Source organism: Staurois parvus, unplaced genomic scaffold (genome assembly GCF_062004578.1).
Source record: "Staurois parvus isolate SC_StPar_1 unplaced genomic scaffold, SC_StPar_1.0 ptg000696l, whole genome shotgun sequence".
Lineage (NCBI taxonomy): Eukaryota > Metazoa > Chordata > Amphibia > Anura > Ranidae > Staurois > Staurois parvus.
Window position 1 is genome coordinate 3861380 of NW_028318492.1, and position 21152 is coordinate 3882531.

The window sequence follows — 21152 nt, forward strand, 5'->3', positions numbered from 1 at the left end:
TAAGCAAAAAACAACTTAAAGTGCTGGCAACATTCAGTCCACAAAAATGTGTATTTTTCTTTACTTGCACGGTCTTTAAAGAAATAATACACAAGAAAATGTACATTGCAGAGACGTACTGCATATTTGTATTTATTTTGTGTTGACAAAACATCAGAGCAGCTCACAGGCCTTGACAAAGACATGTTATTTCTGGCAAGATTAACAGGAGTTTTCTGTACTTGTTAAGATGTTCTTAGCTTGAAGAAAGAAATTTAGTATGTAACCACCACATCCAAGGACTGGTGAGCTACACTATATTTTTTTTCGTTTTGTTTTGCGGTGCTACAAATTAGGAGAAAGGTAGGTTTTTCTGGACCTCTCTGAACATAAATATGTATATTTAGGCTCCCCAAGCACACATTTGAAGAAGATATGTCCACTGCCAACAGCAATTCAGGTAACGTTTGTATCCATCCTTTCATTCAAGAACTGTCAGCAAGTTATCTTCTGGCATCATAGATGTGCAATTGTAGCCGGCTATGGCCTCTATAAATGTGGCAGGATATGGCAGACATTAACTATAGACTGCCTACAGGAAAGTCCAATGACCAAGGTAAAGTATTCTAGAAAAGAACTATAATCCTGTAGACAAGCGTAAGAGGAAGAGATAAGGTAGTGAGCAACACGTCTGATTGTGTAGTTAGAAGTGTTTAAAGATTAGGTTGTAATGCTGAGTAAAGAACTTTCTGAGTGGCTTCTCAGGCCAATGATAACGTTTTATCCTTAAAACGGAATTCACTGAAAGGACTGAAACAAGGGGGAAAAATAACACGCAGCTGAAGACTTTGCACCGCATGTTCAGTATCAAACCATATCATTGCCCAAGGTGGGGAAAAAAAAAAGGAAACCACCAATCAAAGCAAGAGCAGATCTTTTTCCTTCCCCCCATCTCGGTTATGGCTCATTCCATTAAATGCTGCATCTGTACACAGCAGAACATGTCTATTGGTCTGTTCATAAAGTTGTGAGGGGCCATAATGTTGTGTCATGTTCAGTGTAAACACAAAAAAATAAAAAGGACATATCCAGACCCATACATTTCAGCATTTATGTTGTACACATGTAAAGGTTTGTGTACTATTTACATACTGTGAAGAGTTAATGTAGTCTATTAAAAATATTAATGTGTAGTCAGCGGTGCGGTCACTGCAAATGACACACTCTAGATGTTTGCCCTCAATAGCCACGTGCATCCTAGCAACCTAAGATGCTGGGCAACAGGAGACACCTTCATCTTAGCAACCAAGCGGGCTATAAAGCGCTGCAGAAACTATTGACACTATATAAATCCTGTATACTACTACTAATATTAGGCATCAGGAGTCTCCTGTGTCCTAGCAACCAAAAGGTGCTAGGAGGAAGGAGCCACCTACATCCTAGCAACTAAGGACACCAAGCAGCCTGAGCTGCCTTCATCCTAGCAACCAAGGATACCAAGTGGCAGAAGCTGCCTGCGTTCCAACAACTAAGAATGCCAAACAGTAGGAGCTGCCGGCGTTCTAGCAACTAAGGATGCTAGGTGGCAGGGGGCTATCAATATTGTGTAATCAGCAGGTTGAGGACTACACATTGTTGACACTGTTAACCAGACAATGTCAACCAGCATCAGCTTATACATGCTGTACCACTGAATGCATGTAAAATTTACACAAGTGTTTCTTACAGTGCATAGACAGCTAAAAATTCCAGACCTTGCGGTCAGGTCATTCTGGTGAGGAAACATACAAAACTGAACTTCCTGGACACAGGATAGTGCCATGAAATCATGTTTGCAGTTACAACTCCCACAAACACAACATTTGTATTCATTGTTAAATGTGGCCATGTGAATCAATTAACTTAGCTAGCAGTATCTGAAATCCCCAAAAGGTCTTGAGATCAAGTCATATGACTCTACTACAGTTTTAGTTATGGTTTGGATTTTCTATTAGCCAGTCAATGATGTCTGCTGGGCTATAACTGCTCAAGAAAAATGTTGAAACCAACACCATTCAGAATAATAATTAACTTACTGATAGCTTTGTGCTACAGGGAACATTTTCAGGATTTTTTACATAAACATTGTACGTTGAAGACTAAATTGTAATAATGGAGCACAAATAACCACAGACATAACACAAGCATCTAAAATAATATAAAAACACTAACTACGATGCATGTAAGCAGTGAAACTATTGGAGGTCATACTAGGTTATTCCACTGCTTGAAAGAAGTAAGCTTTCCTTGTTTCTCACTAATAGGTGTACAGCACCAACATGACGGATTTGTTCCGTTACAACTTTTAACACTTACTAGGGCTATCTGCACACTCACATAAACATGCATGCTTATTAACCACTCGACCTCCAGAAGATTTATCCCTCTTCCTGACCAGGCCATTTTTTGCGATACGGCGCGGTCATGCAACGCTGTGCCCAAATGAAATTTATGTCTTTTTTCTCCACAAATGGAGCCTTCTTTTGGTAGTATTTGATTGCCTGTGTGTATTTTAATTTTTGCACTATAAACTAAAAAATACCGACAATTTTGAGAAAAAAAAAAAAAGTATATAATTTTTGCTATTAAACAGGTCTAGTATAAAAGAAAAAAAAAATGTAAAATCGAATTTCGTCATAAATTTAGGCCAAAATGTATTCTGTTACGTCTTTCCTGGAAAAAAAAAAAAAAATCCCACTACGTGTAAATTAATTGGTTTACGTGAAAGTTATAGCGTCTACAAAACAGCAGTGTATATATATTTTTTTAATACTAGTAATGGCGGCGATCAGGAACTTATAGTGGGACTGCGGCGGGCATTCTGGCACTGGGGGGAACTGAATAACTGTCACTGACATCCCCAGAGACACGAATACAGTGATCAGTGCTAATAAAAAGCACTGACACTACTGACACAGGGCAGGAAGCAGTTAACATCTGGGGAGATCAAAGGGTTAACTGTGTGCTGTGCTTTACTATGTAACCACACTGCTTTGTATGGTTCTGCTATGCAGAGCCATACAAAGCAGTGTGCAGGAGCTGACAGGGGAGAGATCTGTATTGTTTACATACAGACCTGTCCCCCGTCAGTGATGCTCAGCGATTGCAGGTGGGGAATCACCGTCCAGGACCTGGTGATCAGCAGCTGGGCCAAGCCGTGCACATGTTAATATCGTGTGCCCATAGGAAGATGGGATCATGTCTACATGGTGCCAAAAGCCTTTCACCAAATGATTGGCTGCATTAGATGCTTATTCTCAACTCTTTTGGCATGGAAGAACTCTTGAAATATTTCTGTCTCAGGGAACCCCTGCTATTACTATATCTACAGCTCACAATACATAACCATGATGGGAAAAATGCTGCTTACATTTGTGACCAGTGGGAAAATGCTCCTCATATTTGTGGTCAGCGAGAAGAATTTTCCTTCCGCTTTCGATCAGTGGAAAGAAGGGTCCTTACATTTGTGATCAATGGGAAGAATGCCCCTTACATTGGGGATCGGAGGGAACAATGCTCCATGCACTTGTGGCCAGTGGGAAGAATCTTCTAAAAAGCTGAAAAGATCACTGGTTTCAGTGGTTACTTATCTTAGAGGCAAAATTTACTAATCTCTCAGGGAAGCCCTAGCAACCTCTGGAGGAACTCTATGGTTCCATGAAACCCTGTTTGATAACAGCTGATTTAAAGGTATATGGGGACCTTTAGTATAAAAAAAAAAAAGTTATAGACTTTTCCTTAAAATGTACAAATAGATGCAGTATTCATAGTAAAAGTGTAACTCCAGGAATTACAACACTTTTAAAAAGTGCTGGCTTCTAAAGTGTTAAGTCCAAAAAGGTGTATGCCACCTCATGGACTTATCTCTTAATTACTATTTCCATTTTTACTGATTGCTGCAAGTACAGCTATTGCTATACTCCCTGTGGTTTGAAAGGAGAGGTGCAGCTCTGCTACACAGCAACCATTCTGTCCATTCACACAATACTTTGTATTCTATGAATGAGTTTACATAGTAAAAGCCTTCCAAAATTTGGCGAATGCAGCAGGCAGAATGGCTGCAAGTAATTCTGCAGCTGCTCTATTGAAGACCTACAGATTCAACATCAAAGTGCCAGAAGTCTAGAGTCAGCTGTACTCCCAGCGTTCAGTAAATTGCTGGACTTAAAGGGAAACTAAACCTATTAAAAAATAAAATATATAAAATTGTGAGCAGGCAGTTTATTGTAGAAGAGACATGGTATGTTTCATCTGCAATTACACACTTACCTGCAATTTGCAGTCTTCTGTGCAGCTCATCATGCATTCCCAGCACACTCTGACCGTGCTGGAATAACTGAATTCCATGCATATGAGTGGGGTCACATCTCCCACTGGCCAAACGAAGAGACTGCAAACCCAGATGACAGTGGGCATTGATGGATGTAGCCATCATATCACCAGCTGCTAGAGGTTAGTATTTTGTGGAGTTTAGTTCTGCTTTAAAGGCTAAGTTCACCTTTCAGAACACGTTACAACTGTATTAAGGGTGTAACATACAATATGTTCTGGCCACTCGCCCTGTGACAGTGGGCAGGACATCTCTCTCCTGCTGTCACTGTCACATTTAAAATCCTTATGGCTGCACAGGGCTCCACCAACACAGCTGTGCCATTTATTCACAGTATATGTATGGACTAGCGAGCGCGCTACTAAGCAGCTGAATGTACCAAAAGGAAACACAAAAAAACTTTCTATTTCTTTGGAATACTACACTATGAGCACCTATATCTTTATTGCTTTGCACTGAGCTTCCACACCTCAGCCCGGTATTCCAGGTGACCTGGCCAGGCCTAGGAAGCAAGCCATTAGACCAGACCAGTATTCCCGTTACCTGCCACCCAACTGAGAGACCACCAGAAGATCTTCCTAGTACCAGGCAGTACCTACATAGGACCTCTGGCCGTTTGAGATCTCTATATGCGCACTAAGATTGCACTTCCGGTGAGTGGGCAATATTTCCATACTTTCACATCGGGATACTGGAGCAGTGTTCTTACTCACTAAAGTCACAATATATCATTTTGGACTGTTCACCTATATAATATACCACATTGGACTTCATATCTTTACATTATTTGCATAAGATTCATTTCTTGTTGGTTACCATTTGTTTTAGCGCTGCACTTTCATTTTATATTCATTTATTCACAGTGATCAGTGAATGAATGAACTACAATTCCCATCCGCCACTACGGCAGATGGCCTGCAGTTCTCAGTGGACTACGAGTGCGCTGAACAGTGCGGTTGCAGCCCAATTACTCTTCCATCGGTTTTCTAACTGAAAGCTTGTACGGAGGTACGGACAGAAAATTGGAGGGAGAGTATGCAGGAACCTGACACAGCATCTGAGATCTGATTGTGGGTGCAATGCTCTGCAGGCTCCTGTTGGGGAAAAAAAATAAACACCTTTTTTTCCCCCCTGCAAATTGACGTGCATTTATTATTTTTCCCTAACGGTGAACTTAGCCTTTAACCACTTTTAATCCAACAGATATTTAAAGTGGTACTAAAGGCTTTTTTCCCTTCATGCATTATATGCATGAAAGTAAAAAACCGTCTGCGTGCAGTGCCCCTTCCAGCCCCCTCAATACTTACCCGAACCTGATCTCAGTCCAGCAATGCTGCACAGGAGACTACTTTCCCAGGTCTCTCCCTCCTCATTGGCTAGAGACACAGCCTATAAGGAGGGAGCAGGGGACGGGGCTGAGTCTGACAGTCCCCGACTCTCTGCTCACGGAACACCGAGTACCGAGCAATCAGTTGTATTTAAGCACGTAGTTCTCAATGCTAGAGGCTGCGGGGGACAGATGCAGCATCAGATCAATGCTGCATCCACCTAGGTGAGTATCTTTTTTTAACCCATGCTTCTCTTTTAAAGGATAAGTTCACCTTTCGTATTCCATATTCAAAGTACAAGTTACTGTAGGATCAGCCCCCACACCCCCCTATCCTGTTATGATAGCTAGTGGGAGATCTTCTCCCCTCCTTCTGGTAGCTGTCACAATTAAAAAAAAAAAAAAAAAAAAAAAGCAGCCGCATCATTCATGCATTCACAGAATTCTGTGAATGGGAGAACTACAAGTCCTGACAGCCTTTGTGGGTGTCTGCTTGTTGTTCTCAATGAACTACAATGGCTCTGTTAGTTCACCGATTCTTCCTGTCAATGTAAAACTATCTGCCCGTACAACGTACAAGCACACAGATTACACTGACAGTATGCAGGGATCCTGCATGGTGTCCGCGATCTGCTAACCGCTGGTGCAATGCTTTCCAGGCTCCTAAAACAAAAAATAATAAATGCACATTTTTTTTTATCTGCAAAAAAAAAAAAAAAAAATTGTGCAGTTTTTATTATTTTTTTGTTAAAAAGGTCAACTTATGCTTTAGGCTCCATTCCCACTAGGGCATTTCAGAACACGAGTGGAATCGCTGCGATGCTGCCTGTGATTTGAAAACGCACTGGGAAATTGTGCATTTGCATGTTAAGTGCCATTCACTTCAACAGCACCTGAAAACGCGGGGTGTTTTTGCCACGATTGGGAACCTTTTTGGGTGTCGTGCATCCCACGATTTTGTTGGCCACTCGGAAGAACACACAAAGATTGCTGCAAAAACGCCCTGCATTTTCAGGTGCCACTAAAGTGAATGGCACCTGAATTTGCGTTTTCACCGCGTGTTTTCAAATCACGGCCAGAATTGCGGTGATTCCACCTGCGATTTGAAACGCCCTAGTGTGAATGGAGCCTTAAGGTGGAAGTAAACCCACTTTTGTATCTTTTAACTATAGGTAAACTTACAATAAAGCTTACCTGTAGATAAAATTAAGATCTCCTAAATATGCACCGTTTAGGAGAAATGCGCTCTTTTTGTCAACAGCATACCTCTGCCTTTCCTTCAGAGCACTGTGCCATGTCCTGGACCCTGTGCACATGCTTGGGAGTGACATCATCACGGCTTGGCAAGACATATGGACGGAACTTGCGAACTCAGAGGCACGACCAGGTGAAGATGGAAGGAATGCATACTAGCACATCGTGACATTACTTTCCGGGGGATTTATTTTTTTTCCCTCAAGCTGCGGTTTACTGCCACTATAACACTGACACCTGCTGCAGATCACATTTGCAGTGCGTTTTAAACGCAGTGCAGAAACGTGCACGGACTATGGGTTTCCCACACCGTGTTCTGGTGTGATCCTAGCCTGAAGGGTGGTTCATGCCAAAATGTGGTGAAGGAAAGGCGCGTTCTGCACATGTTTTCTGTGCTGCAGGTGAATGTGTTGCCCTTGTGATCTACATACAGATGCCAGTGTATTGTTAACAGCATCCCAAATGCAGATATAAATTGAGGACCAAATCGAATAGATCTGCAGTACCATGTGGTTTGGTGCATTTTGAAAAAGCAGTGCTTGCAATGTGCAGGAATGACATGGGAATGCATGCGTTCTGATATGAACTGGTCGTACAGTAAACACCAAGGATAGGCTTACTGTCCCCCCTGCGCAGCAGGTTGGTGGAGTCAGAGAGGTAACCCCACACAGCACACGTTCTTCCATGCCTGGGGGGGGTGGACAGCAGCCGAATTCCAGCAATGGCCAGCTCTAATTAGGAAGCAAACAGTCCAAGACTTTCCGAAGGAAAGTGATCCTAATAGAATTAAGGCTGATGGGAGGAAGAAGGAAGGATGGGAGCACATGATTAACCCCACGGGAACAGACTGATCTACTAATGATGCTGGAACTATGGGCAGAGCACAGGGATGAGTGAGGACACAGATGATTAGGGACAATGAAGGATCTGCACATGACCAGCACTGGAGATCAGGAACTTTGTACCCCGTCCTAGAAGACACAAGGGAGAAATGTCACCAGCACACCAAAGTTCTCCAATATGAGTCCAAAGCTTTAATAAGCAATCACATAGTTACAGTAAGAGCAATACTTCGGAGTCTTGCAGAACCCCATGTCACATGCCTGATGAAGGGGTCCTGCCAGACTCTGAAACGTTGCTCTTGCTGTAATTATGTGATTGCTTATTAGTCCTCATGCACACTGGACATTTTTCCAGCTGCGTTTTTTGGCATTTTTTTTTTTTTACAGCCAGTAAACTCCCCAGCATGTGTCCATGCACACACAGACTGTAATCAGCGGTTTTTGTCAGGGGCGTCTTTTGGCTGGAAAAAGACACGGAACTAGTGGTATTCTAGGAGTTTTTAGCTGTAAAAAGCTTTAATAAGCAATTACATAGTTACAGCGAGAGCAATACTTTGAAGTCTCGCAGAACCCCATGTCACATGCCTGATGAAGGGGTCCTGTGTGGCCCCAAAACGTTGCTCTTGCTGCAACTATGCAATTGCTTATTAGTCCTCATGAACACTGGACATTTTTCCAGCTGCTGCTTTGGTGTTTTTTTTCTACACCCAGTAAACTCCCCAGCATGTTATCCTATGTGTCCATGCACACAGGCTTTCATCAGCATTTTTTGGCTGAAAAATAAACCTCAGAGCTGGTGGGTTTCTGAGTTTAGCTGTAAAACACTATAACGCTGGCAAACGCATAATAACGCAGCAAACCAGCTTTTTGGGGGCTTTTTTTTTAGCAAAAACAGCAAGCACAGCTAAAAGCTAATGCAAAAACGCTAACAAAAGTGCACGCGACATTACACAGCTAACGCTACCAGCGTTATTAAAGTGCCCAGTTTGCATGGAGCCTTAAAGCCTTGGCCCCATATTGGAGAACTTTGGTGTGCTGGTGACATTTCTCCCTTGTGATGGTTCTCGGTTGCAGCCAATGGTCACTGTAGCACGCTCCTACACGTATAGACACTCTTTGATGCAGGAACATGCACGTTGGGATTTTGGAATCGTCCTAGAAGACAGACGGGATAGAGACAAGAGTTGTGCATGGAGGGTGTCCCCAATGTGTCCAGCCATGAATGGAGGGACAGGGGACAAACTCTGACTAGATCACCCATTACACATGATGATGTAATGACCCCCCATCCACCATATTAAAAGTCCCCGCACCCACCTGGTCTCCTGGTTGCTGAATTTCTTGGTGACCACCTTGCCCAGCTCCAGTCCGAGCCGCTCTGCCACTTTCTGGGAGAGATCCTGGTGAGAGCTGCCGCTGAACAGCACGATATTGGGCATGGCGCCTGGCACAGGGACACACAAGAGAGGAGAGCCGAAGGGAAGAAAGAAGGAGCCTGCTAGCAATGACAACGGTGGGGGTCCTTTCTTCCCTTCTGTTATCAGGGTGCACGGCTCCGTGTCATGTGGCTGCTGTAGAAGCAACAGCGGGAGGGGGAAAAGGGAGCTGGGAAGGAAGTGATGGCACAGCGTGTTCAGGTCAGACTCCGAGACCACGCCTATCCGAGATACGGACCCCTCCCCTCCGCTGTACAGGCTCCGCCCCCGGAGCTGTCTGTCTAGGCTGAGGAAAGTCAGCGGCTCAGCTACTGTGCTGTCCACGCTGTGTGTGTCCTCTCAGCAGGTATACGTACACGGCTCATGGCCGCTCAGTGACTACTGCTGCTATTACTGCACAATTACTGAAACCCGAGTGTCATGATATACAAGTGTACTGTTCGGAGTTATGGATGAGAAGACTGCATGGCTGAGAGGGGGGGAGGGGATGATGCATGTGGTAGAGGTCACAACACCAGCTCTTCCATATTTACAGTGGTAGGTCTGTACAACTGCACGCAGCCACCAATCTTACCTCAGAAAACCAGCCTGTCAACGGTGACCTGATGAAGCCTAGAGGCAAGTGTTACTAACCCAGGGGCGGACTGACAACTCATGGGGCCCCCGGGCAATAGGGGATCATGGGGACCCGTGTCCTTGCCCATAATCAAACCACACCCAAAAAAGCCTATGAAAGGTACCAGGGGCATCTCATGGGGCCCCTACTGACCCCAGGCTCTCGGGCAGTGCCCATATGGTCAGTCCGCCCCTGGTCACAGGTGACCTGATGAAGCCTAGAGGCAAGTGTTACTGAACCCATACCGGTTATAGACCAGACGCGATTTCTCCTGCGCTCTAGGACCCAGGTGGGAGGCAAATGGATGGAACCAAAACTGGATAAAGCGACCACCAGTGTATATAAGGTTGTGCAGCTCCAAACAAGGCTGGGGAAGCCTGACCAATACTGCAAAGCGAAACAAAAACGAGAAGCGCACCAACCTTGTGCATTACCTCAGTAACCAAAATTTATTCATTAGAAAATGGTACTCACAAACAGCGAATAAAATCAGGCATGTAGTCCTCAAAGGGACTTCAAAGATAGGGAGCCAGCGCGAATCCCATCATGGGGGTAGACACTCAGCTGCACTAATTATTAATAATTCTAATTAATAAATTTTGGTTACTGAGGTAATGCGCAAGGTTGGTGCGCTTCTCGTTTTTGTTTCACTTTCCACACTGGTTATAGTCTAAGTTCACACCTAACGCCTCGGTCACACTGGATGCGATCATGCAAATCGCAGCCTACTGTCTGCAATTAGAGCGGTCATATCGGCGCGGTTCTGACTTGGTTGAAGCCGCACCGATTTCTAAAGCACTACTTTAGGTGCGATTTGCATAGACATCTGTATCAGATGTCTTGCAAATCATGCCTAAAATCGTCATGTTATCCGACTTTGAAATCGTGCGACTTCACTGTAAGTCACTCAATTTCAAAGTCGGGTTTGATGTGACCGGGGGGTAAGTGTTTTGCGGTGCGTTTTGCAGAAACGCATTACATTCCATTTAACGTGATTTCCTATGGGACACGTTCACATCTCCGTATTTTCACCCGGTGTGGTTTTTGGAAAGGGTCAGGGACTTTTTAAACCACTTGCCCTCCTGAGAGCTTACCCCACTTCCTGACCAGGCCATTGTTTGTGTTACGGCGCTGACAGTTGCACACTCATGCAACGCTGCACCCAAATTAAATTTACATCCTTTTTCCCACGAATTCAGCTTTCTTTTGGTGGTATTTGATCGCCTGTTTGGTTTTTATTTTTTGCGCTATAAAAAAAAAACCAGACCGAAAATTTGGAGAAAAAAACAATTTTTGATTTTTCACTATTAAACATGTCCAGTAAAAAAAAATCTAATTTTGTCATAAATTTAGGCCAAAATCTATTCTGCTTCATGCCTTTGCTAAAAACAAAAATCCCAATATGTGTATATTAATTGGTTTATGTGAAAGTTATAGCGTCTATAAATGGCAATATATATATTGGAATTTTTTTTTTACATTTTTACTGGTTATGACGGCGATCAGCGACTTATAGTGGGGAATGCGGCGGGCATTCTGACACTGGGGGGAACTGTCTTGGTGTCACGGACGTCCCCAGTGACACCAATACAGTGATCAGTGCTAAAAAAAAATCACTGACAATGTACTAATCGCACTGGCAGGAAGGGGTTAACATGAGGGGCAATCAAAGGGTTAACTGTGCTATTTTACTATAAGCTGTGCCCTGGTGCTTCACTGTAATCACACTGCTTTCCATGGTTGTGCTGTGCACAGCCATCCAAAGCAGTGTGCACGAGCTGACAGGGAAGAGAACTGTTTGTTTACAATCAGTTCTCTCCATCGGAGATGCTCGGCAATCATCGGCCGGGACACGGTAATTGACAGCAGCGGCCGCGAATGGCGGCACGGGTAGAGCACACGCGCACCCCCTACCTGGCGATGCAACATCACGTATATATACATGATTTTGCACACCTGTGCTGCCCTGTTGCAGTATATCTGCTATAGAGCAGTCGGGAAGTGGTTAAATACAAAAAGTTCAATAGACTTCGATGGGGATGCTCAGAAATGCATGTAGTGCATTGTTTACACGTTTTTGTAGCATTTTGTGTCTTAATCCACCCAGCAACAAGTTGGAAAAAAAATTTGCGTTTTTTTGAGCTTCAGTGTCTAGGAGCAGAAAAAAAAATGTTTTTGTAGAGTTTTTTTGGAGGGTATTTCCAGCAGAAAAAATGCTAAACACACCTGCACGCTATTAAAACACTCCTAACAGCTTTTGTCTAGCTTTTTTTCTGCATGTAAAACCGATAATAAAACCTAACGCTCGGAAACGCTTCTAAACGCTACTAAAAAATGCTATTACCAGCGGTTTTTATCCAGCGTTTTTCCACCATTTTTTGAGCTTATAAAAACACTAGTGTGCATGGAGCCCTAAAATCAGCCTCTATATGCAGTAAAGCATGCTTGTTATACTCACTGTGGAACCTACAGTTGCAAGAAAAAGTATGTGAACCCCTTGGGATTACGTGGAGTTTTGCATGAATTGGGCATAAAATGTGCTCTGAACGTCATCTAAGTCACAACAATAGAAGAACACAGTCTGCTGAACATAATACTACACAAACAGATGTTGCCATGGTTTAATTGCACATAACATGTAAACATTCACAGTGCAGGGAGGAAAAAGTATGTGAGGCCCTAGCTTAATGACTTCTTCCAGAGCTAATTGGAGCCAGGAGTGAGCCAACCTTGACTCCAATCAGTGTGATGATATTGGATGTGTTGCTGACAGCTGTCCTGCCCTTGAAAAACACACACCTGTTTTGGGTTTACTGGTTTCAAGAAGCACTGTCTGATGTGAACCATGCCTCGCAGAAAAGAGCTCTCAGAAGACCTACGATCAAGAATTGTTGACTTACATGAAGCTGGAAAGGGTTACAAAAGTATCTCCAAAAGCCTTGATGTTCATGTGTCCACGGTAAGACAGACTGTCTACAAATGGAGAAAGTTTAGCACTGTTGCTACTCTCCCTAGGCATGGTCGTCCTGTAAAAATGACTGCAAGAGCACAGCGCAGAATGCTGCATGAGGTAAAGAAGAATCCCAGAGTGTCAGCTAAAGACCTACAGAAATCTCTGGCACATGCTAACATTTTTGTTGACACATCTACAATAAGGAAAACATTAAACAAGAATGGAGTACATGGGAGGACACCACGGAGGAAGCCATTGCTGTCCAAAAAGAATATTGCAGCACGTTTGAAGTTTGCAAAAGAGCACCTGGATGTTCCACAGCACTACTGGCAAAATATACTGTGGACAGATGAAACCAAGATTGAGTTGTTTGGGAAGAACACACAACACTATGTGTGGAGAAAAAAAGGCACAGCACACCAACATCAAACCTCATCCCCACTGTAAAACATGGCGGAGGGAGCATCATGGTTTGGGGCTACTTTGCTGCCTCAGGGCCTGGACGGATTGTTGTCATTGATGGGAAAATGAATTCCAGAGTTTATCAAGACATTTTGCAGGAAAACGTACGACCATCTGTCCGCCAACTGAAGCTCCGCAGAGGATGGGTGATGCAACAGGACAATGACCCAAAGCATACAAGTAATTCAACAAAACAATGGCTGCAACAGCACAGAATACGCCTTCTGGAGTTGCCCAGTCAGAGTCCTGACCTCAACCCGATTGAAATGCTGTGGCATGACCTTAAGAGAGCGATTCACACCAGACATCCCAAGAATATTGCTACACTGAAACAGTTTTGTGAAGAGGAGTGGTCCAAAATTACTCCAGATCATTGTGCAGGTCTGATCTGCAACTACAGGAAACGTTTGGTTGAGGTTATTGCTGCCAGGGGAGGGTCAACCAGTTATTAAGTCCAAAGGTTCACATACTTTTTCCTCCCTGCACTGTGAATGTTTACATGTTATGTGCAATTAAACCATGGCAACATCTAATGTTTGTGTAGTATTATGTTCAGCAGACTGTGTTCTTCTATTGTTGTGACTTAGATGACATTCAGAGCACATTTTATGCCCAATTCATGCAAAACTTCACATAATCCCAAGGGGTTCACATACTTTTTCTTGCAACTGTATAATAAGAGGTTATTACCTATAATAAGAGGTTAATCATCCACATTGTGTAAAAAGGCTGTTTGATCCTGACTTCTGTGATCCTCCCCTTCTACTGTTCCCAATCCATCTGCTGATAGTACAGAGCTCTAGGAGTCACTCTGCACATTCACAGTTTAGTGTGTATGGCTAGAGAGCTTTTTCTTTCTTTGGGAGAGTGTATCTGATCAGCACAGGGCCAATCAGCACTGTCCAGACAGTGGGTTAGGGGTTATGCGGGACAATCATAGGACAATCAGGGGAGAATGAAAACTCCTACAAGCTTTAACCAGAGCTCTGCTGGACACTGATAGAAGTCACAAGACTGCTCTAACTGCTGATGAGAAAAGGTATTTAGCAGTTTATAGTTAATAAAATAATTGCAATTCCATCTTTTGTGTACTGTGGAAGACCAGATATAGTGAATGCAGGGTCCTGGGTTTAGTAACATTTTAAGGTGTTACTAAACCCACAACATTAAAATCACTCTGTATGTGCAGTAAAGCATGCTTGTTATACTTGCTGTGAAACCCAAGGGGGTAATCCTCCGCATTGTGTAAAAAGGCCTTTTGATCCTGTCTTCTCTGATCCTTCCCTTCTTCTACTTTCCCCCATCCATCTGCTGATAGAATAGAGTCTTGGGGGCAAGCTGCACATGCTCAGTTTGGTGTGTATTGCTGGAGAGATTTCATTTTCTTGGGAGAGTGCAAGTGATCAGCACAGGGCCAATCGGCACTGTCCAGAGAGAGGTCAGGGGTTCTGTATCCTCCTAGAGCAAAATTAAAACTCCTACAAGCTTTAACAAGTGCTCTGCTGGACACTGATAGAAGTCACAAGACTGCTCTAACTGCTGATTAGAAAAGGTATTTAGCAGTTTATATTTACTAAAATAATTGCACTTCCATGTTGTGTGTACTGTGGGAGACCAGATATAGTGAATGCAGGGTCCTGCATTTAGTAACACTTTAAAAAAAATAGGCAGCTTTCACAAAAATAATTAAGATTTTCAGAAAAAAAGTGCATTTATTATATTTTGGCAAATGAGCCTGCAAAGCATTTGAACCCGGATCAGCGGATGGCAGGTGCAATGCCAGGCTCCTGTGAGACCCTTTGGCCTTGTTCACACCTGTGCGGGTTATTCCTGTACCCACAGCCAAATCACGCTGCTCTGTAGGGATGCACAGGACTATCATTCATTCTTAATGGCACCCCCACACGAGTTTGCGGGCGCAGGAGCCCCAGGGAAATCACATGGTGCAAAAGCATCATGCAGTTTCTCTGTGGCCACATTTTGAAAAAGGTGCATGCAGGAATGAGCTGCCATGTCTGTGCAAACATGGGCTACAAACCCGCTAATGTGTGAACCTAGCCTTCATCTAGGGATCTGTCTGCTAGTTCCCGCTGAGCAGGCGGATAACTGGTCTGTGTCCACTCCGCTTATGCAAAGCAGGCATGGACACAGCCCACTCTCTTCTATGGGCAGTCGGATGTCCTTTTACATCCAACTGCTATCTGATCTGCTAGATGGAAGGGGAACAGATCCCCATCCATCTGTTTTTAGTGAATCGAATTGGATGTAGACAGGTGTAAACAGACACATGTCCGTTTATACCCACTGCTCCATACCAATCGAATTTGCCTGAAAAACTGACAGGTGAACCTTGTAGCAATCATGCGCACAGAGATGGACACGGTACAACCATTTTGGCTCCAACATCCATCTTGTACAAACATACAGTCAGGTCCATAAATATTGGGACATCGACACAATTCTAACATTTTTGCTTCTATACACCACCACAATGGATTTGAAATGAAACGAACAAGATGTGCTTTAACTGCACACTGTCAGCTTTAATTTGAGGGTATTTACATCCAAATCAGGTGAACGGTGTAGGAATTACAACAGTTTGCATATGTGCAAACCAAAACTGCTATAGAATTCATTTTTAATATTTTAATATCCTCCATCCATGCATGTTGCCATGCTTTATTTTAGAAATCATTTTGAAAAACACCACCTGGCATTTCTGGCAGTGGCCATTTTGAGTAAGGGCAGATGGTTCATGTAGCAGTTACTTCTTGGAATCTATCTGACTTTAGCTCAATCATTGACTGAGCTGAGAACCCTCCCTCTCCTCCTGAAGAATCCTGGGATGTGTGACATCATTTGCCTAGGCATGAGATTAAATCCCTCCAAAGTGGGACTAGTCCCTGGTGGTCATCAGGACTAGTGTCCCCACTGGAAGATTTCCCTCTCTTCCTATTCTAATGTCTAATCAAGATTTGGAATTTTCTTTCACCTTCAGTGATAATGTCACCAAGACTACAGAGAGGGTCAATCACCCTAACAGGAACATAGAAGGCATTTGAAATCCCAACCCCTTTCTACTTAATCAAAAACTAAAAGAAAAAAAAAGTTTTGCCTTCAGTTATAATTTAAAACTAATTCCACCCCCTAAAACGAAAGGATAAGTGCTTAAGGATCGTAACTGATTAAGGACCGCCCTGTAGCAGATATACTTCTACAGGGCGGCACCTGTGCGCAGAATCACGTATATATACGTGATTTTGCATTTACGGGTAGGGGTCACGCCGGCACCCGGTGATTACCGAGCATCTCCGACGGGGAGGAAGATTTATTTGTTTACAAACAAACTTCCTCCCTGTGAGCTTGAGCACACTGCTTGGGATGGCGCAGTATAGCCATCCCAATCAGTGTGCTTACAGTGAAGAACACCCCCCCCCCCGCCCCCTAGTAAAACACTCCCAGCACACAGTTAAAATTTTAATCACACCTCATATTAACCCCTTCCTGCCCATTGCCATTAATGCAGTGTCAGTGCTTTTTTTTTAGCACTGATCACTGTATTGATGTCACTGGAGATGTCAGTGACACCAAGTTAGTTCCCCCCCAGTGTCAGAATGTCCACCACAATCCCTCTAAAAGTCGCTGATTTCCACCATTACTAGTAGAACAAAAAAAAAATCGAATTATCTATACCGCCATTTGTAAATGCTATAACTTTCACGTAAACCAATTAATTTACACGTATTTGGATTTTTTTGTAGCAAATACATGTAGCAGAGTACATTTTGGCCTAATTTTATGATGAAATTTAATTTTTTAAATTTTTTTACTGGATATGTTTAATAGCAAAAAGTCCAAAATATTGTTTTTTTTCTCAAAATTGTTGGTCTTTTTTTATATAGCGCAAAAAAGAAAAACCGCATAGGCGATCAAATACCACCGAAAGAGATCTCAATTCGTGGGAAAAAAGATGTAAATTTCATTTAGGTGCAGTGTTGCATGACTGTGCAATTGTCAGTTAAAGCAACGCAAAAAATGGCCTTTTCATGAAGGGGGTAAATCTTCAGGAGGGCAAGTGGTTAAAGAAATAGCCTATGCAATCAAAAATCCCCATTAGGTGACAATAAACTGTCCTTTGATGGCATCTAGTGTTGATGCGACCAGCAATGAAATTGAGTTTGACACCCCTGCTGTAGAAAAAAGGACAGTGTTGCAAGCCACTTCCTGATTCAAATCCCTAAGGTATGTGGTAAGTGCACAGTGGGCCCCCTCCCCATTTGATCAGTCATTATTTGGTGAGTAGAAACTATGTACATAACTTGATAAAGTCCTTGATGGTAAAAAAATATATATATTTCATTTGTTTGGTAATGTAACAGCTGTACTATGGCTGTATGGTTATAATACATGAAAGTTTGACTAGGGCATGGCAGTTTGGTTTGAATTTTCACATGCTTCTAAGAGATGTATACTCATCAAAGGTCCTGTATTTTGTGGGACAGTCTATTTCAGATAAAATCCCATGTCCAGCGTATCCAGGCTACAGTCAAGTAGCCCAGTCATGGTTCACAGTGCAGTGGGTTTAATATCATGTGCTTCCACTCTGCAAGACAGATTATACCTATGGTCACTGACTGCTGCTGTCAGCTCTAGTGTTCATACATTTTTGAACACAACAGAAACTGTGGTTGGTTGCTTGGACTGCCTGTCATCCTAGCAACCAACCACATGCTTGCTCCTCCCCCAGCATTTATAGGAGGAGGATGGAACTTCCTCCTCCAGACCTGCTGCCAGTGTCCCACCTCCCAGCTTCCACCCTGTAGATAGAACAGAGTAATGCAAGGGGCATAAGGGAACGTTGAAGAATGTTTTGTTTTTATAGAACAAATGTAATGTTGGAGGGGGAAGTGCGCCCCTGTGGACCCTGATGTAAGGAGAGGGACATTGAGCATCCAAAAGTAAGGGATGGAGACTCTGGCGACCCTGATATAAAGGTGAGTGACTCTAGGGTCTCTGATGTAAAGGGGTGGCTCTGGGGACCCTGATGCAAGGGGGTTCTAGGGAACCTGATGTAAGGGGGAACTCTAGGGCAGAAAAGCATGTAATGGAAGTGGTTAATTTGAGATTGTCACTTGTGACATAATAAATAATAGTCTTTATCCCACTTTAAGCCCCTCCCACTCGCTAGCTTTATTGTTGTGACAGGCTGGTAGAAATTCTGGCTGCCTGTTACAGCAATAAATATAACACAGTGTAGCGCTAAATAATAATATATACTAAACATAAAAAATACATAAATGTGACACACTTAATCCCTCTAAACAACACACTATATGGGATACAAATGAGTGCAATAAGTGACTTCCCTCTAAGGGGACATAACAAGTGGAAGTGATGTACAGTCTCATATAATAAATAGTGAATAACACACCAAAAATAAAAATAAAATCCGTAAACAAATCATATATTCCTAATGTAAGTCCACAAACAATATATAATGATGATGCTCCAACTTGACTCGCATGCAAGTGACAATGTGTAGGTGACCAACACGTGGCAATCCTTTAATGGCCAAAAAGCCCCCTCACCTCCTTACATCGACCCCACAGGGTCAGCTCGCTTGGGGGATCACACCGATCCTATTAAGGACAGACTCTTCACAGGCTCCCCTCAGTAATGATAAGTGCTCCTCACTCCAAGCGTGCTCCCAGATCCGCACATGTGCGGTGAGAATGGGAGGACGTCATATGACGTCCTCCCAGAACGAGAGAGCCACCTTGCGTCTGTCATTGGACTATATGGCGGGCGGGAGGCGGTTAAAGTTAAAGAGAAGTATGTAAAAAGAATATAGTAGAACGGATGAAGCAGTATATTGAATTACTTTGATTTAATACCAGAAAAAATATATGTAGATTGTAAGGGAGACTGGCTCAACTGGTATTGGCAGCGGTAAACCTTGCATGAGACAGGGATATACAGGATCATTGTAGGAGCACTCTGTACAGCAAAACCATAATAATAAATCTACTTGTCCAAGCTGCTAACTATGAATGAGGTTCAGGTTCACTGCTACCATGTGTTAGAGGCAAAATCATGGTCTCTGTGAATTTTTGTACAGATTTCCTAGGAGAATTTTTTAAAATCAGAATACATTGCCTCAGAGAACTAATGGCCAATTTACTAGTCAACGAGGGCCTATTACCACTTGATAGAAAAGCATGTGCGCTACTAAAGCTACCTAAAAAAAAAGCCTTTTTTTCTAAAACTGAAATTAATCAGATTGTGGAGCTGTCGCTGTATGTACAAGCTAATTGTTAAAAAATAAAAAATAAATTCCACAACCAAATCCAGACCCTCTAGAGAGATTCCACTCTGTTTAGTTGCAAAACATGATTTCTACTAGTCAATCCTGTTTTGCCTTGTTTGTTCCCATTTCATTAGCCAGCAAAGAAATATTTTACCTTGGGCTGTCCTAAAATCTAATCTTGTTTGCAAAGAATAAGAGAGAAGAAATATAAAAAGATTAACAGATTCAAGTGACTGTGTATGATATATTCGTCTTTGTTGTATATAATTATATTACACGTTTTTAAAAATGCTTGTTTTTCAGTAAATAAAATTAGCCAAATTATTATTATTTTTTTTTATGTTTTGCATGGAGTTTTAATCAAATATCAATTGTATATGTGTGTTTGGCACAAAGGAAATAAAGTAAAGAAAAAATATAGGCTAACTCTACAGGCATTTCATTGAATTCAAATACTCAAATGAAATCTGTCTAGAGACATGGAAAATTATTGCCATTTGGTCATCTTGCTTTACAGCAGATAAGTGGCACAGAGTTCTTCTCTTTTTTTTTTTGCTACACTTGAAGTAAACATCAGTGGTGTCACTGCATGTACCCATATAGGTCTCACTGACATATGCCAGCTGTCAAATATAATTTTTTTCTTGCCAGACTTCAAGAGAGGCTATACCGAATTCAACTGTGTGCTGGCTCATGAGCACCTGCTCCATTATCCTACATACGTGGATTCCTGCCATGGTCTGGACATTCATCACCTCATCTTTGGGTACATACATATTTGTACATTTGATCATGTGTTCTAGGAATAAAGCAGTGTTTATTGAATCATATGTTGTTAATGTAATGCATTTTTTTTAAATGTTATATCCATCATCAAGATTTGTTTAGTACATCTTACATTTTTACATGGATAAATACCTGTATGTCCTCTTATGAGGTTGCAAAAGGTTTCTTACATAAAAATTAAAAGGTATTTCCAGCCAAAACTTTCATTTTTTTGGATTGTATGGGGAAGGATTAGAACCCCTGTCGAATAATGCTATATGGGGCTCTGTTAGAGACATTTCCACTTATTTACTCTGTAGGTGAAAAATAGTTACAAAACAGCAACCCCCGATAGAAAATACATTTTTATAGAGTAGAGAAAGACTAGCTCTTTTGGTGTAGTCTGTGTCCATGTTGCAAATTTTTTAACACTTCCTGTCTTGTGAATCCTTTGTCATTGGGACAGTAAATGAGGGGAAATTTCTCTAAGGCAGGCAATAATGTTGTTTTCTTTCCTGCAAACATAGGCTGAGAACACAGTGATTATTGCTAGCGGCTATAGCCTGATCTCATAATCTCATGAAAAATCCGACAGGCTGGTTGTACCCAAATCATACAACAATTGAACTGGGTACAATCAGCCTACCCATAGATGGTTCGAATCTCGGCTGGTCCCTGCTGAACTGGCTGAGATGTGAACCATCTATGGCCAGCTTAATAAGGCCCTGTTTAGCAGTAAAAACCTGAACTTAAGAAACTAATTCTTTCCCACCCTTTCCAAATTTAAAAATAAAAAAAAGTCTGGGCTTACACTTTAATGTAATATTAATTAGAAAAGCCGC

The 21152-nt window shown here is 42.4% G+C and overlaps 1 protein-coding gene and 1 long non-coding RNA gene across 4 annotated transcripts in view; one reads left to right on the plus strand and one right to left on the minus strand.

Moving 5' to 3' along the window:
- Positions 1-9428, minus strand: part of PRPS2 (phosphoribosyl pyrophosphate synthetase 2) — a 96824-nt gene extending 87396 nt beyond the window's left edge. The window contains exon 1 of the mRNA XM_089652995.1: positions 9089-9428. Within this exon, the coding sequence (XP_089509121.1) occupies positions 9089-9210 (122 nt within the window). The 5' untranslated portion in view covers positions 9211-9428. The remainder of the gene's footprint in view (positions 1-9088) is intronic.
- A 43-nt stretch (positions 9429-9471) lies between these two features.
- Positions 9472-21152, plus strand: part of LOC149446140 (uncharacterized) — a 79463-nt gene continuing 67782 nt past the window's right edge. For all 3 annotated transcript variants that reach the window (XR_016306263.1, XR_016306265.1, XR_016306264.1), the window contains exons 1-3: positions 9472-9553; positions 18121-18232; positions 20197-20311. This is a non-coding gene — a long non-coding RNA (uncharacterized LOC149446140). The remainder of the gene's footprint in view (positions 9554-18120; positions 18233-20196; positions 20312-21152) is intronic.